General features: G+C 47.9%; 1 protein-coding gene across 15 annotated transcripts in view; it reads right to left on the bottom strand.

Annotated features, from left to right (window-relative positions):
- Nucleotides 1-20,570, bottom strand: part of NPHP4 (nephrocystin 4) — a 129,951-nt gene that overhangs the window by 52,515 nt on the left and 56,866 nt on the right. For 14 of the 15 annotated variants that reach the window (XR_013376187.1, XR_013376188.1, XM_077891448.1 and 11 more), the window contains 3 exons: nucleotides 17,744-17,882; nucleotides 3,219-3,280; nucleotides 1,184-1,291 (listed from right to left, as the gene is read on the bottom strand). Coding sequence is in view for 13 of the 15 variants with exons in the window: in XM_077891448.1 (XP_077747574.1) it covers nucleotides 1,184-1,291; nucleotides 3,219-3,280; nucleotides 17,744-17,882 (309 nt within the window). In the remaining 2 variants the exon portion in view is untranslated. The remainder of the gene's footprint in view (nucleotides 1-1,183; nucleotides 1,292-3,218; nucleotides 3,281-17,743; nucleotides 17,883-20,570) is intronic. The other variant, XM_077891455.1, reaches the window with a different exon arrangement.

The raw sequence follows: 20,570 nt of genomic DNA, 5'->3' as shown, positions 1-20,570 counted from the left end.
CAAACAATGAATAATTATGGTATAATGTAAGTATGTCCCATGAAATATCTGGAACTTACACTAAAAAGTCACCACTTATCTGAAATTCTAATTTATCTGGGCCAATTCGTATTTTAGGTGAGTCAAAAAGCAATGAGGGAGGTATCATCAATTTTATGAACTGGCACCATTGAGAGATCTGCTGTCTGAGAAGGTCAATTAACATAAAAACCACATTGATAGATCAGAAAAATGAACCCTCCTTCAACGCTGCAAGACAGACCACTACTCAGCTCCCAGCTCGCCTGTATAGACATTTCTCTGATCCCATCACCTGAATATTCTAGTCATTCCTTTGTATTCCACCTTCCACATCCCTCCAGAGCAGAAGACGTGTCTAAATGAAGAGACTGTTTGGAAATCAGAATGCTCTCTTTCACACCAGCTCACCTAGCTTTCTGTTTCAGCTCAAAAGGAATACCACAAAACCAGCGATAACTCCGACATGTCTCAGCTGCCTATAATAAGAAATGCAGGCTTTTCATAAATACGTGAGCCCTAGACATGTTCTAGAATAAGGCATCTCACGGTACTGTTTTCAAGTAAATAATTTAATGGCGCTATTTTTCCTCAATAGACTTCCAGTACAGGACTGAAGATACAGTTTGCAGGTGAGCCAGCCAACTTTTGAAACCAAACTCTATGTGAATTCCCCAAGGTCAGTGGAAACACAGGCCTGTTTTCCCCACTAGATGCATCCAAATCCAGGACGGTGGGCTTCACTACTTCTCCTTCAGCTGCTGCCAACAAGGAGAGTGTCCTGGAGCGCTGGAGGCTTGGATCAGCCTCTATTTAGAACTCTAACAAAACTTTCCTTCCCCCTTCATGTACAGAGATCTGAGGGGGGGTCTAACTTTGTCTTGTCAGGCAGAGCAAAAGCCTAAGTAAGCCTCATAGCAGGGAGAGCTCCCACACCAAATTCCCAGGTCTGCAGGACAGAAAGGTGGCAAGTACCTGGGGCATGGAAGTAAGCCATGCCCACCCACTCCCCCTGCCACCCTGTCCCTACACCCATGTCACAGAGAACCCACGAAGGTCTCAGCCACCTCCCCAAGGACCAGCACAGCTCACAAAGTCAAAGACTCCAGCAGATGTCAGGAGTTCAGAGCCATTCCCTGGAAGGAGGAAGGGTGGCCATGCTTACCTCCTGGGCCGGCGGGGGCTTAGAGCTGTCGGGTTGCCGTGGAGGGGGTGTGGCTGAGCGGGAGCGGGTGGTAGGCTGTGGGGAAGCTGCGAGCTGGGAAAGGGACAACTAGAGGGGGAGGAAGAGTGGGTGAGAGGTGGAACACAGCCCCCCTACATCCCAGCGCCCCCACACACACACATACACTCACACTGGCATAAACCCAGGAGACATAGCACAGAAGGCAGTGAGGTCTGCAACCGCTTGCTGGGTGGCTGCTCCTCGTTCCTTTACTAGTTACTAAGAGGCAAGATTGTGGTCCCTACCACGTGGTAACACTGGCATAAAAACAATAGTAACAAGGAACAGCAGGTAGAAAAGAGGAAGGGCCGAGGAAGACAGGTTCTCTGCCACTTATGGGCTGTGGGGGCAGCTGGTCTTTGAACTTCTCTGGATTTCACATCCAGCCAGGGACTGAACAGGTGCAAGGTCCCTTCCAGGTCTCACCACCGCTGTGCCTGGGACACAATCCCGTCACTGAGGCAGTGACTGGAATGGGAGCCGACATGAGCTCTAGGGACAGCTGCTGAGACTGAATCCCCACACCACTATTACTGTGTGACTGAGGGCAGGCCATTGAGTCCTTTCTTTTCCTCTGTCTCCTCATCTGCAAAATGGGGGTGAAAATAGTACCTAAATCACAGGACTATCACAGGAATTAAATGAGAAGTCGTGGAAAGGGCTTGGCCAGAACCTGGTGCATGTAAGCCTCCTGTCACGTTGCAGATGTCTGGAAAGTGAATGCAGCTGTAAGGAGGGCCTATGCTCCATGGAAGACCTGCCTCTCAAATCTTGGACTCACTTTATGACATATACAGTTAGCTGGCCCAGCACGGTACTGGGACAGAGGAACCCAACACGAGACAGATCAAAGGAGTGGCTGGGATAGGCATGTGGCAATGGGGGACCCCAGCAGCAGCCCCAAGGGCAGAGAAGAGCTGTGGGGTCTGTTCAGCTCCCTTCAGACCCACAAGCTGTTTTGAGACTTTCCTGCCTCAGGAAGTGGGCAGCACTGTTCTGTGGCCCTGAACACTTAGGGTGACATGGAAACTGCTGTAACGGGCCAGTAGGGAAGCTTGGGAGGCTGTCTCCAGACCTGTATCTTCAGGCAAATAAAACGTTCACTTCTGAGCGAGTCTCCAAGCTGCTTGGTACACGTTAAACCCACTTCCTTGAGACAGACTTTGATAGTGAGTTATTCGACTTTTCTAGATAAGTCATTTTCCAGGGTGATGCTGGCAAAGTCATCAGGTAGACAAGCCAACTCTGACCCTGAACAAGGTGATGCCGGAACCACTGGCAAGCACTGTGACAAGCTTGGGGTTACAAAGGGGTGGACTCAATGGCCAGCCAACAACCAGCACCTCTCTTCCTATGCAGGAGACCCTCGCACACAGAACTATCTGCTGTCTGACAGGCGGTGGCCCATCTTTACCAGCACCAGCTGCTCAGCCTATGGGCCTGGCTTTGGCCCCACTGCCCAGGGCGGTGGTCAGTGCCAGGCACCCTCTCCTGGTAGAGACAAGACAGGAGGAAATGAAGACCACAGGGCAGCCTGGGTGGCTCAGCGGTTTAGCGCCACCTTCAGTCCAGGGCGTGATCCTGGAGACCTGGGATCGAGTCCCACATCGGGCTCCCTGCATGGAGCCTGCTTCTCCCTCTGCCTGTGTCTGTCTTTCTCTCTCTCTGTTTCTCATGAATAAATAAAATCTTTTAAAAAACTTTAAAAACCGAACTTAAAAAAAAAAAAAAAAAAGGAAATGAAGACCACACTGTGGCACCTCAGAAAAAAACAAAGTCTACTCGGCCCTGAAAGATTCTCAGCTATCAGACATAACTGCCAGAGAGAGCACATCATTTTTTAAAAGTACTGAATGTGTCCCAGCAAAACAAAAGAGACACCACTGTTCTTAATGATGCAGAGAATGTTCTGCCCCTGGGGCCTTTAATTAATGGATTTTGGAATTCTGAAACAGGCCTCTCAGCCCAGACTTACCCCTGGTCCCACCGGCGAGTCCTGGAGGGCAGCGAGCCCCTGGGGCGGCAGTGCTGGCAGGTCTGGGGGGGAAGCAGACAGAGGTGGGGAGGGGCACTCAGGAGCCTTGGGAGGCCTGACTCAGGGCCTGACCCATCTGCCCCCGGCTGTGACTGGTGTTGCCGCTGGCGTTGGGCAGTCCAATCACTCTGCAGTAAGGTCCAGAGCCGCTCCCCCAGGTCACAGCCTCAGAGGACGGAGCTGAGCTCGGGCTGCTGTCACTCCAGTTCCCCTACCCCTGGCCACCCCACCTGGCCTCATACTTTCTGACTGTGTGGTGTCACCAAGAATGGGCTTCATGACCCATGAAGTCCTCACACACCCATCCTGTGCCTTTCCATCTTCCCATCTGCTCATACTCCCGACTCTGGAGAGCTGGGGCCCTGGGTCAGCTGGCCTGGCACCCCCACTCCTCTGACCAGGGTGGACTTGCTGTTGTGCTAAGTAAGCAACTTTGAAGCAGATGCACATGCCGCACTCTGCTGTTCCTGCCTCCACCCCCGCAGATGCCCAGCGCACACAACCTGTCCTGAGTCCAGCGTACTCTAGATGTGGGCATGCTGGGCCCAGGAGGGGCCGGTGGCCATGCATGTCCTTGACCTTGGTGATGCCAAGGCTGGCTCCTGCAGGCTCCAAGGTGCCATCCTCCTGCCAAGTCCAGGGGCCAGCCCCATCCTCACAAGCCAAGTCAGGGCGCTTCCCAGAAACTGAGAAACACTCTGGCCTGCAAGCCTTCACCCCCGAAACCAGCTCACAGCAGATCATGAATCCAGCTGTGCTCCCAAGAAAGGTGTCATCTCACCAGAAGCAAAGTGTGGAGGAGGATTCCAGCAGCCAAGAACCTCTCCCTCCACTTGAGAGTGCTGGCGGCAGCTCACTGCCCATCCCAAGGCGGAAAGCATTACAGAGCCACTGAGTCCTCCGTATCCCACCCTGATACCAGGACTCTGGAAAGCCCCACAGACTGACTCTGGTCACAAGGATGAAACTGCAGGAAATGGGAAGGGACCAGACCAGTGGCTCCCCCACCACCAGGGCTAATGCTGTGCGGACAGGTCCCCACTGACTGCCTGAGACAAAGGAGCAGCTCACATTTCTGCTCCAGCAAGATTCACCACCTGTCTGAAGACACTCTGTTACTCCCCCATCAGCCTCAACTAGCTGAAAATCACAGTCAACAGAAGCTCAATCGTCCAAGCCTCCCTCCTGTCAATTCAGCTTCTAGAAGCCCAAACTGCCTCCACTGACACCTGGGCTATCTGTGTCCCACAGGGTCACATAAAGACCTGTGACCAGGTGTTTTCTCTGCTGGGAGGGCACACCTGCAGCATCACACAGATGGGAAACATCAACACGGCCCAGAAAGCACTTTGGTGAGGGGACCAGACAGGATCATAGAGGATATAAAGACAAGTGCACAGGTGAACAGAAGGCCAGGCAGTGGTCTTCCTGGAGAAAACTCCCAGGCTGGAGGGCACAGAAGTCCCCCCAGAAGCACTGGGGAGCCCACAGTACAACTTCCTCCCTGCCCATCATCACCAACCATGGGCCAGACCTGAGTAGCATGGAGCACTGAAGCCCTTTGTCCCAAATGCCAGCTATCTCCCTAGGAGTGCTTCTCTGAAACATGGCTGTGCATTCTGGGGAGAAACTGAGGCAGGCCTGCGGAAGGGTGCTCACAAGTCCGCCTAGGTCTAGCTGCAGGTCAGGCCTTCACTGGCAGAAGCCTCATCCTGGGAGCAAGGGGTCTGGCGATCTTAGAGGATGGGGGAACAGCTGCCCCAAAAGGCAGAGGGAAGAAGGGCTCATCGTTGCTCAAGACAGAGTCACTGTGACTTAAAGAAAGATGGGGAAAAATAAGTGTCCCACTGGGCCCTGAAAATAAGGCTTTAATCACTATTTAAAGGTTCTTTAGACACTAAGAACTCATATGGCAAATCCACCTGAAGACCCTCATTTCTAACTATTTGGGGGTAAAAAGCCATCCTCCCTAAGACACTGATCACAGGAAATGAGGGACATAAACCTAATCTGTGTAGAGATAAAGGGACAGGCAGCTCAGTGACGGGGTGGCCATGGGCCTCGCCGCAGAAGTTGCTCAGAGTGAAGGTGGCTGAGGCCCTCCAGCACACAGGATGCCGGGTGGCCCAGGGCACTAGGGGGCTGTAGCTGGAGAGGGGCTGGACTTGCACACAGAAGAGCCCAGGCCTGCCTGCAGCATCCACACCTCCAGCTGCACCAGCCCCACCACACCGGCCACCTGTTGCTCAGGCAGGCAGGGCAGGCAGGGACAGTGAGGAACATGTGTCCCAAGCACACCTGCGTGTCCCAAGGTCCCATCGCTGCCCACACCAGCCGCTTCCAGAATACTGCGAAGTTAGGCCCAGAACAATATGCACTCTGGCACCTGGGAAATGGCATTGCCCTCTGGACCTGGGGGGTGCATGGGGCTCTTTGGGGCAAGGGATGCGTGCACCTGATAAAGCTGCTGCTGTACCCAGATGTTTCCTAAGCAGAGGACACAGGAGAAGATGCACGTCCCAGGTGCTGATAAGGGAGCGTCACTACAAAGGTGTCATGGTTCTGTCCATGCTGCTGCTGGCAGTACTATAAAACCCAGACATAGGGCAGCCCCTGTGGCGCAGCAGTTTAGTGCCGCCTGCAGCCTGGAGTGTGATCCTGGAGACCCGGGATCGAGTCCCACATCGGGCTCCCTGCATGGAGCCTGCTTCTCCCTCTGGCTGTGTCTCTGCCTCTCTCTCTCTCTCTCTCTATGAATGAATGAATGAATGAATGAATGAATAAATAAATAAATAAATAAATAAATCTATCTTTAAAAATAAAAATAAAAATAAAAATAAAAATAAAATAAAACCCAAAAAAAAAAAATAAAATAAAATAAAATAAAATAAAATAAAACCCAGACATGCAAGGTGCCCTGCCTCGGCGAACTAGGCCCCAGAGGAGTGGGGAATCCCATGGGGCACCCAAAGCCTAAGGCTGGCTGAAGCAGTGACTCGTCCCCATCAAGGCTTCTGCTCTGAGCCACTCACTAACATCCTACAGCAGAGCACACACACCCTGGGATCCCTTTAAATCTGCCCATTCACATGGCTCCAGCTGGGCGGTTCAAACTCCCGGTCCTGCATGACTGCCTGGGTGACACGACTGCCCCGGGGGCAGGGAGCCTTCCATTGGAGAGGACGTCCCCGCAGCATCGACACGCAGAAGGTCACAACCGTGCCAAGAACCTGACTCAGGATATTCCGGGAAAGGCCATGGTGACATATTTCCCTCGACCCAGCTATTTGTCAAATCTACTGAAGCAAACATACCAACATTCTGACACCACCAGAACACTGAAGAGCAAAATATGGGTCAGGGAAATTCTGAGTTTCCAAAAACCAAGACCGAGTGCCCTCTAGTGGCTCTGTGCACTGCTTCCTGGAGGGTGAGGAGTGGACCTCTGCTCCCTCATTAATTCTAGAGAGGACATAAAGATCATTCATGACAGAGAGCCGAAGTCCCTCACTTAACATGACAGCCTCATGTCATCAAGATTTCCAACAGAACCGACTAAGTTGGTAAATATCAAAGGAGAAAAAGTTTCCATCACCAATTAAACACGAATGAACCTGGGATGAAGGCAATCACATCAATGTAACACAAATGCAGCAATAAAATCCAAATTAAATAAAGCAAATGCAATCAGGATGGGTCGGTGCAGACCTGCTGGCCCCAAATGGCAGTGGAGAATGGAGGACGTCGGTACTAGATCCTGATCCCTCCAGCAACCTGTCAATGGGTGGAATGGCAAGTCTCTTTGCAAAGAACTCAAGCTCTGCACAGGGGAGACACACTCTCCCCCCAACCATCCAGGGAGACACCTGTCCCGCTGGCCAATGGATGGATCTGGAGCCCAAAGTGAGCTGTCTTTGTGGGGAGGGGTCCCCTTCCCCCTGAACCTCCACAACATGCCCTGGAGCCTAAGAATGTCTGGCCTCCCATGGGCGCTGCTCTGTGCCCAGCTGCCCACGTGGAGCTGGAGATGGCCAGCTTCCAGGGGACAGGCCAGCTCTCCCTGGTCTGCATCCTGATCGTACAGCACAGGAGGGGCATGAAGTGTTGGTATCTGCCCGTTTGAGCATCTCAAGATGCAGGAGCAGCTGCCAAGCCTGGGTGCCACCACACACAGAAGCAGCAGAGTGCCAGGGATGACCTTGGACTTGGGAGTCCCGAGGTCAGGCACTCAATCCACGGCTGACACATCTGCTAGCTCCATGCCCTGACTCCACACTCTCTCCCGAGAGCAGCAGCAATGGCCTCCAGTTGGAGAAGCACCCTCCCAGCTCTTAACCACACGAGGAATGGTGGGGGACACAGCAGCGTGAAGGGGCTCCATCTCAAGACGTTCATGGAACACCTGAACAGGACTTCTCTCTGCTGGGCTTCCTAAGCCCCAGGGTGACCTCAGAGCTCCTGGGGTCGCTATGGGGAGAAACCCTTCCTGGAAGGAAGCTAACAATGGGAGAGCTGGATGGTAAGGGGACCGGGTGTGGAAGGCAGACAGAGAGACAGAACCCGAGTGCCAGGACACAGCCAGCCTCACATCAGCTCTGCAAACATGTGCCCAGTGCTTTCCTGGCCCAGGACCCCGGTGGGCAATAGAAAGAGGAGTACACACAGCCCCCATTCGTGAGATGCTCCTAGGACAGTGCTCAGGGTTGGACAAGTGCCCACACCAAAGATCTGCACCTCTTCACCATCAGGGCACAAATTAGGGCACTTGCCACTAGATGGAGCCACCCGGCTCACTCTCAGCCAGGAGCTGGGAGGGGTCCTGTGTGTCACTTCCATGCCACAGCAACTGACTGTGGGGCAGGTACCTCCGACATGTCCCTTTCCTCGTGGTGCTATGGCCAGCAGAACTCAGACTACGCCGGCCATCTGTGACCACGAAAGACAGAGTTGTTACCAACCTGCAGGGGATGTGGAGCAAGAACAGGAAATAAAAGCCTTTTGTTTTAAAGCGGTGAGATCTGGGGATTATGTGTCACCATGGCAAACTGGACTGATTCATTCTGAGGGCAACAGAGGAAGGAGGAGACACACAACAGTATGGAATAAACAACAGGTGTCCCAAGATCAGAGAGTTGTGGAAGAGCACACTATGCCTGGGAGATGCCTGCGCCGGGCTCCAAACATGAGCAGTTTACTCTGGGTATTTCAATGCAAGACTATTTTTTCTAAACTTCTAAATTCAAGGTCAAAGGAAAATAGAAATTGAAACCAATAATTTAGAAAATAAGAACACTGTAGATCAATATGTCAGAAATAGAGTCAAAGAAGTACTTGGAAAGAAACCACAGGACCTGAAATGTTTTATTAAACAGACAAATGGAGGGACAGTGACTCCATGGTTGAGCTGCCTTTGGCTCAGGTTGGGATCCCAGGGTCCTGGGATCGAGTCCCGCATTGAGCTCTCCACAGGGAGTCTGCTTCTCCCTCTGCCTATGTCTCTGTCTTTCTCTCTCTGTGTGTGTCATGAATAAATAAATAAAATTTTTTTAAAAAGGCAAATGAAAATAAGCTAAGCATTCAACTTCTTTAAAACTTTAAAAAAAAAGAAGGGATTAATAAAGGCAAAAGCATATAAAATTAAATTATAATTAATTACATTAAAATTAAAGACACAATTAGAAACTTCAAAACAGCACAGGAATTAATGAAGGTATGCAAGAGCCGACTCCCTACAGAAGATAAAAGGTAAACACCTCTGATGAATCTGCCCAAGAGAAGGAGACACTCACCAGGAGACCAGGAATGGCAAAGGAATCCACACAGAGATAGAAATTAGGATATTTACATTACATACAAGTTTATCCCAGGATCCATTCATCTATAGACTATATATATCCCCAAAGTTAACCTGAGCTGAGATAGAAAACCTAAATAGAGCCATAACCATAATAAAAACTTGAAGGTAGGGGATCCCTGGGTGGCTCAGCTATTTGGCACCTGCCTTCAGCCCAGGGTGTGATCCTGGAGCCCCGGGATCAAGTCCCACGTCGGGCTCCCTACATGGAGCCTGCTTCTCCCTCTGCCTGTGTCTCTGCTTCTCTCTCTCTCTCTCTCTCTCTCTCTCTCTCGATCTCTCATGAATAAATAAAAAACCTTAAAAAAAAGAAACTCGAAGGTGGTGAAAACGAGCTAAGGAAACCCCACTGAGCTGGGAGAAGGAGTGGAGGGTCAGCAGGTGCCATCCCCCACCGGGTCCCATCTGGGTACCAGCAGGGACCCAGAACCAATGAGAAGCCGCCACATGGAGTTCTCTTTTCCTCACGAACTCCTGTTCAAAACCATCCCTTCCAGCCTCCTCCTTCCCTCTATCCCCTCTATTAGTGGACCCTTGCTCTCTGGTCTCTCAACTGGCCTATTGGTTCACCATGGTCTGCACATCTCCTTTTTTTTTTTTTTAATTTTTATTTATTTATGATAGTCACAGAGAGAGAGAGAGAGAGAGAGAGAGGCAGAGACATAGGCAGAGGGAGAAGCAGGCTCCATGCACCGGGAGCCTGACGTGGGATTTGATCCTGGGTCTCCAGGATCACGCCCTGGGCCAAAGGCAGGCGCTAAACCGCTGCGCCACCCAGGGATCCCTCCACATCTCCTTTTGTAATTCCTCTGCCGTTCTGGAATAAACCAAGTTGCTACTCAATAACTTCGTTGTTTTCAAGGTTGGCATGATCAGAAAATCCTTCCCAAAGGCACTGAGTTCCTGATGGTTTTATAGACAAGTTTTACCAAACCTTCAAGAAACAAGTCTTGCCTTTTGTTGAAATTATTTTAAAGCCCAGAAAAAGAGAGAAAGCATCCTAACTCACTGTGATGATTAATTTTTTTTAAGATTTTATTTATTTATTCATGAGAAACACAGGGAGAGAGGCAGAGACACAGGCAGAGGGAGAAGCAGGCTCCATGCAGGCAGCCCAACGTGGGACTCGATCCCAGGTCTCCAGGATCAGGCCCTGGGCTGAAGGCGGCACTAAACCACTGATGATTAATTTTATGTGTCAGGTAGACTAGATGAATCAAAGGGGCCCAGACAGGTGGCCAACCATCATTCTGAGCGTGTCTGTGAAGATGATTCCAGATGAAATTCCTATTTGAATACTCCCCCTGAGTGACGCGCTCTGCCCCCCCCAACCCTGCCCCCGTGTGGGTGGGCATCATCTCATGTGTTGAGGGCTTGAGGAACACCAGAGGGGAGGAAGGAAGAACTGGGCGTTCCTGCCTGTCAATGGGGGACGCACATCTCCTTCCCTCCATGCTCCTGCTCCGCAGGCCTTCAGACCCAGACTGGAACCTGCATGGTGGCTTTCCCCCACTCTCAGGCCTCTGGATTTGGACTAATTCCCCAGCAGCTTTCCTGGGCCTCTTCTCAGCCTCCACTGATGGTGTGAGCCAATTTCTTATAATAAATCTCTTCCTACATGGATGGCCCACTGGTTCTGTTTCTCTAGAGAGCCCTAGCTATGCACTCATTTTGCAAAACGAGCACTCCAAATACCAAAGCCTGATAAAGACATGACAAAACAGAAAGCTATAGATGAGCGATCTGCAGGTGATGGCCCACTCATCAAATTCCACCCACAACCTGTGTTTGTGAGTAAGCTTTTATTGTAACACAGCCAAGCTCATTCATATGGTTTCCACTACACAGCACTGGAGATGAGGAGCTACAACAGGGCATCCGGCCCACAAAGCCTAAAATATTTACTATCTGGCCTTAAAGTCAGCTGACCTCTGCCACAGATGCAGCTCAATTATGGAGATGAGACAGAAATCCTGAACACAGGTTAATCAAATCAAGACAGACATGATTATAAAGCTTCCTAAAAGTCATTCCCTCTCTGTTTCTTTTCTTAAATAGACTTTATTTTTAGGGCAGTTTTATTATATTCATAGCAATATTGAACAGAAAGTACAGAGAATTCCCATGTACTCCCTGCCCCAGATATGCATGGCTTCCCCAGTATCTACATCCCGTACCAGGGTGCTACACTATTCTTTTTGCTACCTAAAATATTTGGTAGTTTTTTATTGTCTCTTTTTAAAATCAATCTTTTAGGTGCCTGGGTGGCTCAGTCAGTTAAGCATCTATCTGCCTTCCACTCGGGTGATGGTCCCAGGGTCCTGGGATCAAATCCCACATCAGGCTCCCTGCTCAGGGGAGAGTGTGCTTCTCCCTCTGCTCGCTGCTCCCCATGCTGGTGGGTATACATGCTCTCTCTCTCTCTCTCTCTCTAATAAATAAAATCAAAATTAACTAATAAATTAAATTAAAGCATAAGCTCTGTGAGAACAGGAGCCTAAAAAGTACCTGGCACATCACAGAGTCCCAGTAAGGATTTGCAGAATGGATGAGGGAGGGAGGAGAGAAAGAGAGCCACTAAGCAAACCCTATCTTAGTAAGTGTTGCCTTAATTTCTGGCTAATGTAAAATGATAGAAACAAACAAAAATAATGGTAGAAACAGAGTTAACACTGAATGTGCGGGGCCCAATGAGGACCCACTTCCCTGGATGGTGTCATGGGCACTGGTATGTGTCCACTGAAGACTCTGGGGTCAAACTCTCCATGGAGATGTGCTGCATTTGCACCTGCCCTGGGGACCATCTTGTTTCACTGGGCCAACGGCTAAAAGGGGAATGAGCAGGTGGCACTGCCCAGCGATGGTGCCAGCCAGAGATGACAGCGGCAGCCGTGAAGCGTGCCCAGTGCCAGGCCATCCTGAGCGCATCCACAGATGTTTGCCCACTCAATCCTCCCTACAACCTCTGGTGGACCATGTCTGTGTTTCTTTCCAGTTGTTTCCTTCTTACTGATCTGCAGGAGCTCTTCCTATAATATTGCTTCTTTCTGATATTCTAATTCCTTCACTTAACTTCTCATGGTTGTAGGCACTGTAACTGTCTTTCAATTTAAGGTTTGTCTATCGACTTGTTTGTGGAGTTTTCTCTCTTACAAAAGTTTTATATTTTAATATAATCCTATTTCTTAGTCTTCTTTGTTTATGCATTGTCTAGCTTGTTTAAGAAAGCTTTCCTAGGTGGCTCAGTCAGCTGAGTGTCTGACTTTTGGTTTCAACTCAGGTCATGATCTCGGGGTTGAGATCCAGTCCCAAGCAGGGCTCAGTGCTCAGTGGGGAGTCTGCTTGTCTCTCTCCCTCTGCCCTCCCTGGATCATGCAAATGTGCTCTCTCACTCTCTCTCTCTAAAATAAATAAATAAAATATTTAAAAAGAAGAAAGAAAGAAAGAAAGAAAGAAAGAAAGAAAGAAAGAAAGAAAGAAAGAAAGAAAGAAAGAAAAGAAAGAAAAGAAAGCTTTCCTAACCCCAAAGTCACAAAAATATCCTCTAATTTTTTTTCGAAGGCTTTTCAAGTTTTATTCTTTCCTATTCAGTTCTTTGTTGCATCCCATTTTACAGCTGAAAAAATTGAGGAAGAGAGACAGTCAGCAAGGGGTCCGGGGTCATCCAATTAGCACACATGCACCAGTCAATGACACATGCAACTGTTCTCAAAGTTACTGAAAGCCGCCACGTTGTACACTTCCTTCCAGAACTTGTCCTCACTCCTCACATGGTCTTGAAGATTCACCCCTGAGGACATGTAAAGACCTTCTTGGTTCATTCTGACTGCTATACGGCATCTGGTCATACAAACATACCAGCTCGTTTATCCACCCCCAGGGGGAGGAGTGAGCAGGCCACCATGTACCCAGGAACCAGCTGCTCTCAACAACAGGTGTCTAGAAACAGCACTTCTGAGTAGCAGGGTATGAACTAAATATTATGAAATTGCTCTTCAAAGCAGCTGTCCATATAGCGTTCCTGCTTGCGTGGTAAGACCCTTCTTCCCCATGAGCATCCTCATGAACCTTGTATATGAGGCAGCTACATTTCTCCAGTTGTGAAGTATGAGATGATTCCTCATTTTATTGTGCATTTCTCTGATCACGACTGATACTGAGCCCTGTCTCATGCTTACGGGCCCCTCTGGCTTCTTCCATAGAAATCCCCTATTCATGTGTTTTGCCCATTTTTCTTTCCTGTTACCGTTATTTCTTATTGATTTGGAACAGCTATTTCTGTAACCTTTCTTCTTTCTAATCTTCTAATTCTAGAGTTTTCTAAAATTTCTAAAGTTTTATTTCATAATCCACCTACAATTTATTTTTGCACAAGATATGAAATTAGGATCTAATTTTATATGTTCCTTATGGATAAGCATTCCTGCACTGTTAAGTGACTGGTCCATCCCTATTCCTGGTGGTAAGCAGAACGATGTTTCCTACCCCAGAAATACCCACATCCTAACCCCCAGAGCCTGGCAATGTGATGTTGCACTGCCGGTAATCATGGCTGCTGATCGGAGAGACCATCCTAGATGTTCGGGTGGGCCCAATGCTATCACAGCAGTCATAGCGGTCCTGGTAAGTGCCAGGGAGCCAGGAGGATCAGAGTCAGAGGGAGATTTGGAAACTGCACTGCTGACTTCGAAGAGAAGAGAATGAGCCAAAGGCTACTAGAGGCTGGAAAGGCAAGGAGGTGGAGCCTGCCCTGGAGTCTCCGGAAGGAACCAGCCCCACCAAAACCTCTACCTTAGCCTGTGGGACCCCTTTTGGACTTCTGACCTCCAGAACTGTGGGACAGCAAGCTCATGCTATTTTAAGCCATTTTACATTTATGGTAATTTGTTACAACAATAAGAGTAAAGTAATACACTTATCTATAATGTGTCCAGTCATCACACTCTGTCTTCTTATCTGTCCATTTCTGCCCCGATGCCACACTGTTCTAGTTACTATAACTATAAATCTGCCAATTAGGAAAACTGAAGCCTCTTTTCTACTTCAAAATTGCCTTGGCTATTCTTGACCATGTAATTTTTTAATTAAAAAAAAAAAAGAATCTATTTCAAAGTAAAATAAATGCAGTGCACGAGGGACTACACTGCAGCATAGAGCATGAGCCCAACTCAGAAGTCATGAAAACACACAACATAGCTGGTGAATCACAGTAGCACAGAGCAGCCAGGAAAACTTTCAAAACCACTAGACCATCAGGCCTGGGTGGAGGATCTCAGCAGCCCACCGACATCAGGCAAAGACATCTGTCTCCCACCAACGTAGAGTAAGCAAATAGGGACCAGACTGACCGCCCCATGAAACAAATTTTTTTAAAGGGACAAAATATATGAAACAACTGGCCTCAAGACATTAGAATTCAGGCAACAAAGGACAGTGATCCTCAGGGACAGGAAACAAAAGAAGTGGGCCCTGAAACCGCCCCAACTCTCAGCAGCTAATGAGTCTGTGGGCCACAGTACAGGGAGACGGGGCACCAGGGGCCCCCAGTGGAGAAAACAGAGCTGAATGTCCAAGAAGACCGAGGAAGCTCCCATTTGCAGGGCCAAGTGCCAGACAAGACAAGGTGCACAGAAAGAGAGCTCTGGTCATTTACAGAGGCTCCCCTCTAGAATTCAGTAGGTGACTGGTCAGGAAAGTACCCAATGCTGGGGCCAGAGCCATTGGAACAGTCCCCAGTGCTTACATGGGGCAGAAATAGACTTACTGCACAGACAGGCCAAACTGGCAAACCTCATAATTCAGGAGATGTCAGGCAGAGCACACAAAGGGGTCTTGTCGTGGGGAATAATTAGCCCTGGACTAAAAGCTGGTCTGGTCCCACCTAACAACCCTTAAGGGCAAGAGCCCAAAGGATCAAACTGTTTCCAAAGCTCAAGAGTATTCATCAAATACAAACCTATTTAGCACTCTCAATCAAAGAAAATTCACAATATCTGCAATCCAATAAAAAATACTGATGGCAGATAAACAGGAAAATACAACCCAAATTAGGATAAAATGACTCAATCAAAACTGAGCCAGAATTGGGGCACCTGGTTGGCTCAGTTAAGTGTCTGACTCTTGATTTTGGTTCAGGTCATGATCTCAGGGTCCTGGGATTGAGTTCCAAGTCGGGCTCCCTGCTCAGCGGAGGGTCTGCTTCTCTCTCTCTCCCTCTGCCCACCGCCTACTTATGGGTGCACTGCACACTCCTATTCTCTCCCTCTCAAATAAATAAAATCTTTTTAAAATAACTTAAAAATAAAATAAAAATAAAAATAAATTAACATAATTCTGGGAAGCAGAGCAAGCAGCAGACTGGGTTTAAAGCCCAGATCTGCTCACAACAGTCAAGGCAATTGGGAAAATGAGACCCAAGCCTGCAGACCGCAGAGCCACAGCGGGTACAGCCGGTGTTCGCCCCAAGCAGCCAAGTGATAAGGCAATTCCATCATTGTTTAGAATTAATTTGATTAGAAGGTCTTCAAACAAACCAGCTGCTTGCTTCCAGCACCACAGCAGCACCATAAACTAACCCTTGAAAACTCCTTTCCAGGAAAAGTCAGTATATCTTCCCCATAAAAGCTACCTGTACAGGCATGTCCCCCAAGGACATGATCTATTCTGGCATTTCCACAGACACAGGTGAACTACACATACTACATTTCACTAGTGTCCTTTTTGAGTAGCTTAATCCAAAATATTTAATCATAACATTTACCTATTTTTGTAATCTGGAATACTATCTTTCATATTTACCTTTCTCAGAGCTTACTATTTGTTGTATTTTTATTTTTATTTTTTTAAAGATTTTATTTATTTATTTATTTCAGAAAGAGAGAGAGCAAAAGCAGGGTGAGGGGCAGGGGGAGAAGCAGACGCCCCACTGAGCAGAAAGCCCAATGAGGGGCTCAATCCCAGGACCTGGGATTATGCTCTGACTCAAAGGCAGATGCTTAACCGACTGAGCTGCCTAGGTACCCCTTGTTTTATTTTTTAAATGTAACTAAGAATATATGTCAAGGAAGAAGAGACGCTAGATTTACAGGAGAGAATGAGTGGGAAATAAATTGTACCCTTTGTTTAGTATTTTTAAGCGATATGTTCTATGCCTTCAATGCATTCGACTTTATTAAGTAAAACTGGAAACACTCTAAACAAACCCTGAGAGAAAATCCATGTCTTCCGCCCACCACTGCAGGGACTCCATCAGATATCCTGGCAACAGCCTCGGGGCTGTGGTGCTGGACGTTTTCAGGGCTACACTGGTAAGAGTGGTTATTAGCGGACACACTGGTGGTAAACAGCAATCCCAAGAGCAATGTGACAAGCACAATATTCAAAAATTGAAAGATCAAAACAACTAAAACCATCAAATGCACTGCCTTTTTGAGAAGAAGGAAAATACTCAATGATGTGGTTTGTCCCAAAGCTACGGATTGTTTGGCACCTGAATATGTTCCGATACCTCAGAAAACCTTGGAAGATCATGAAGACAGTGGCCAGCATGTCCAGGTCCAGGCCAAAGAAATAAGGGGACTGCTTCCACCAACAGTAAATTAAATTCAACAATACCACCTTCCATTAACTAGATTCTCAACTCAGAAAAAATCAGTCCCAAATGAGTCCCAGACCCACTAGTGCCTCCGCTCCAGCAGCCAGGACCTCAGTAAGTCCTCCCTGGGGACAGAGAAGCACCCATGGGGAAGATGGATAGGATTAAGCTCCCCACTGTGGGCTTATACATTAGTTCAGTCCCTACCTTTCTAACTTTCTAAGAGACTAACTTCCTATATCTAGAACATTCTTCCAGCTGGAGCAGTCTCTAGAAGCCTCAGGTGCCTGAGGCTCAGTGCCCTGCCAAGTGAACTTCACCAACACCCCTCTGACATCAGCCCTGCAGGGACCTGACCCATGGGCTTCTCAGTCAGATGCTGGCACAGGGGTCCTTAGGGGTCCTTATGGTCCTTAGGGGTGGTGAGGCAGAAGCCAAGAGGCCCTGACCAGCAGGTGCTAGGCCAGTCAGACACAAGGCTGACAGCAACGTTCGCTGCTCCGCCACCTGCACACATGCAGACACATCACTGCCCCCAGGAAGATGTTGCTCTGAGGGTAGCCCTCACTCTCCCCAAAGTCGCCAGCTGAGATCAGACACCCCATTCTTGGAATGCTTCAAGGGAGTAAAAAGCACCTTTTCTAAACAACAAATGTACAGCACGTTAACAACAACACCCAGAGATGGCAGCCCATGGCTCTCGGTCAAACTCTTACTCTCAACGCTGCGTCTATAGGACTCCCATGCCAAGTGCCCATTAGGTGTCACTGGCAGAGCCTTCCACAAGCCTCTAGTCAGGGGGCTGCAAGACACAGGTGACAACACACTTGGCCACCCTCTGTCACTGTCCAATTCTACATCCCCGTATTAAGCAAAAGCTCAACCAACTGACTCCAATTAAAGCAATCTGTAGCAATTATCTGATAATTGTTATTGTACTGGACTAAGTATTTTTCCTTAAGAACAGATGGAAGTCATGCTATGTGCTCAAAAAGTCAGTTCTCTGCAAACACTTACTTGCAGGAGATGTGGGTGGCTTCCTGGAGGGCTGCCGCTCCGCCTCAGGGCTGTGGACCAGCCCCATGGGTGTGTCCAGGTGTCCCTCAGGGCTCAGCGAGAAGTGGAACTGGACAGTCCCTGACTCCACTTGCTGCACCTACAATCAAAACAAGAACAATGGCAGCTGCCTCCTTTCATCGGTGCCCTTCTATTACAATGCAACCAGCCCCAAAGTCTACATAAAACCAGGGATTCCTGAAGCCCCGTGTTCTCAGATCATAATCAAGTCACTTTCTGAGCAGAAACAATCAGCCGTGGCATTGAAATCCCAGAAGACCACATTAGCACAGAATGGCTCTTACTCAAGGAGAAATTACATTTCCCCAGTTTTGCACGTTTTTAAACAAACCTATGCAAAACTGACCTTTTAAATGTTGGTATATAGTTCTGTTCAACACATGTACTCACTACCGGAGTCGGGGTGCAGCGTGGCTCCATCACCCAAACAATCCCTCGTGTTGCCCCAGTCTGACTCCCTCAACCCCCTGTTTCTGAGCTGCTCCTGTCATGGCAGCCTCGGCTCTCCAGAATGCCACAGACACGGAACCCAAGGATATATAATTAAGCCTAGCTTCTTACACTCCACATAATGCTGATGAGACTCATCCCAGTAAGTAGTACGTATCAATAGTTGGTTCCTTTTCCTGCTGAGCAGTATTCTATGGTACCATGTGCATGGTTTATTCATCCATTTAAGCACATTTAGGCTCCTTTCAGTTTGGGTGGTTACAAACACCGGGGTACATGTGTCCATGTGAACCTAAGTCTTCATATCTCTAGGAACAGGATTGCTGGGTCACGTGGTACGTGTATATTTAATCCTATAGGACACCATGGTTTACTTCTAGAGTACTCTGCTCCCAATTTATATGCCAATCCCGCAGCAACAGCACCTTACAGTGGTTGTCGCAGCTCTACTCCAAGTGTCACACTGTGGGGAAGGATTCCTCCAACATCACTGCTATCGTCACAGTTCTTTGGACTCTTCTAATTCCTGGGACTTTCTGTATAAATTTTAGGATCAGTTTCTCTACATGTAGACCAAAAAAAAAAAAAATCCTACTGGAATTTTGAATAAAATTACATTATCTGTACATGAATTAGGGGAGAATTTCTATCTTCAACACACTGAATATTCCCATGCATAAAGATGCTGTGTCTCTCCATTTACTTAGAGTCCTCTGTGATCTCACCCAAGAGTAACCACACGAGAACTGTGACATGCACCAAAGGGAATATGCTACAGTTCACAACAGACAGATCCTGTACACACTGTGTTAGATTTATCTTACTGTGGGAAGGCCTTGATAAGTAATACTGTTTTTTTTTTTTTATTTTGTTCATCAACTGCCCTTTCTTAATATACAGAAAAGATTGATTTTTCTATCTTGATCTCCTATTGTGTCTTGCAAGCTCAATAAAGTCACTAATTCATTCTAGCAGGTTTTTGTAGATCCCTTGGGATTTTCCACACAATCATGCTGCCTGCAAGTAAGTACAGTTCTGTTTCTCTCTTTTCAATCTATGTGTCTTTTATTTTGTCTTCTTGCCTTAACGCCCTGGCTAGGACTTTGAGTATGATGCTGAACACTGAGTGCACATCCCTCACTTATTCCTGATCTTGGGGCGGGGGGGCACCCAAACTCTTACCACTCCATAGGCTGCTCACTGATGGGTTTGTGTGGATGCCCCCCGAGCAGGAAGAGGGACTGCTCTTCTACTGTTAGTATGCTCACAGTTTTTATCATAAGTCAGTGTTAAATAAATCTTATCAAATGCCTTTCATGTGTCATACAGTTCATCTCCCTTAGGCTATTACTATGGTGAATTATATTTATTGATTTCTTGCATTTCTGGGATAAACCCCCACTTGGTCATGGCCTAGTCTTCCTTCCACATTGTTGGGTTCTATTTGCTAGCATTTTGTTGGTTGTTTTGCAACTGTGTCCATGAAGGACACATGTCCATGGTCTTCTTATGCTGTCTCTGGTTTTATTATCAGGGCAGCACAAGCCTCATTACATGAATTAGGAGATGTTCCCATCCTTCTATTTCCTGGGGGAGACCGTATTAAACTACTCTTCTGTCTCTTCCTTAAGTCATTCTGTAGAATTCACAGTGAATAGGCCTGGATGTTCTCAACAGTGTTTTAGTCACGAATTCAGTTTCTATAATGGTCATAGGACTACTCAGGTTGTCTACATCATCCTGAGTGAGTTTTGATCATTTCTGATTTAAGATAAACTGATCCATTTCATCGAAATTGCCAAGTTTACAGGCACAGAATTGCTCACAGTGTTCCTTTGCTGTCTGTTTGATGCCTGTGGGGCCAGTAGTGCTGGTCCTTCTTCCATTCCTAACATCAGCAGTTTGAGTCCTCCTCTCCTGTTGTCGTTCTTGCTAGACATTTATCAATTTTATTGATCTTTCCAAAGCCTCAGTTTTTGGTTTCATTGATTTCCTCTGTTTTTGTTCTCTATTTGTTCTGTTCTGTTTCTTCTGCTGGATTTAGGGTTATTTTGTTCTTCTTTTTTTAAATTTTATTTATTTATTCATGAGAGACACAAAGAGAGAGAGGCAGAGACACAGGCAGGGGGAGAAGCTGGCTCCATGCGGGCAGCCCGATGTGGGACTTGATCCCAGGACTCCAGGATCATGCCCTGAGCTGAAGGCAGACCCTTAACTGCTGAGCCACCCAGGCGTTCCTGTTCCTCTTTCTCAAGCTCCTAAAAGTAGAAGATAAGATTACTGAATGAAGACCATTCTTCTGTTCCAACACAAGCCC

Source organism: Canis aureus, chromosome 3 (genome assembly GCF_053574225.1).
Source record: "Canis aureus isolate CA01 chromosome 3, VMU_Caureus_v.1.0, whole genome shotgun sequence".
In the NCBI taxonomy this organism is placed as follows: Eukaryota; Metazoa; Chordata; class Mammalia; order Carnivora; family Canidae; genus Canis; species Canis aureus.
This window is presented reverse-complemented; position numbering and strand designations above follow the sequence as displayed.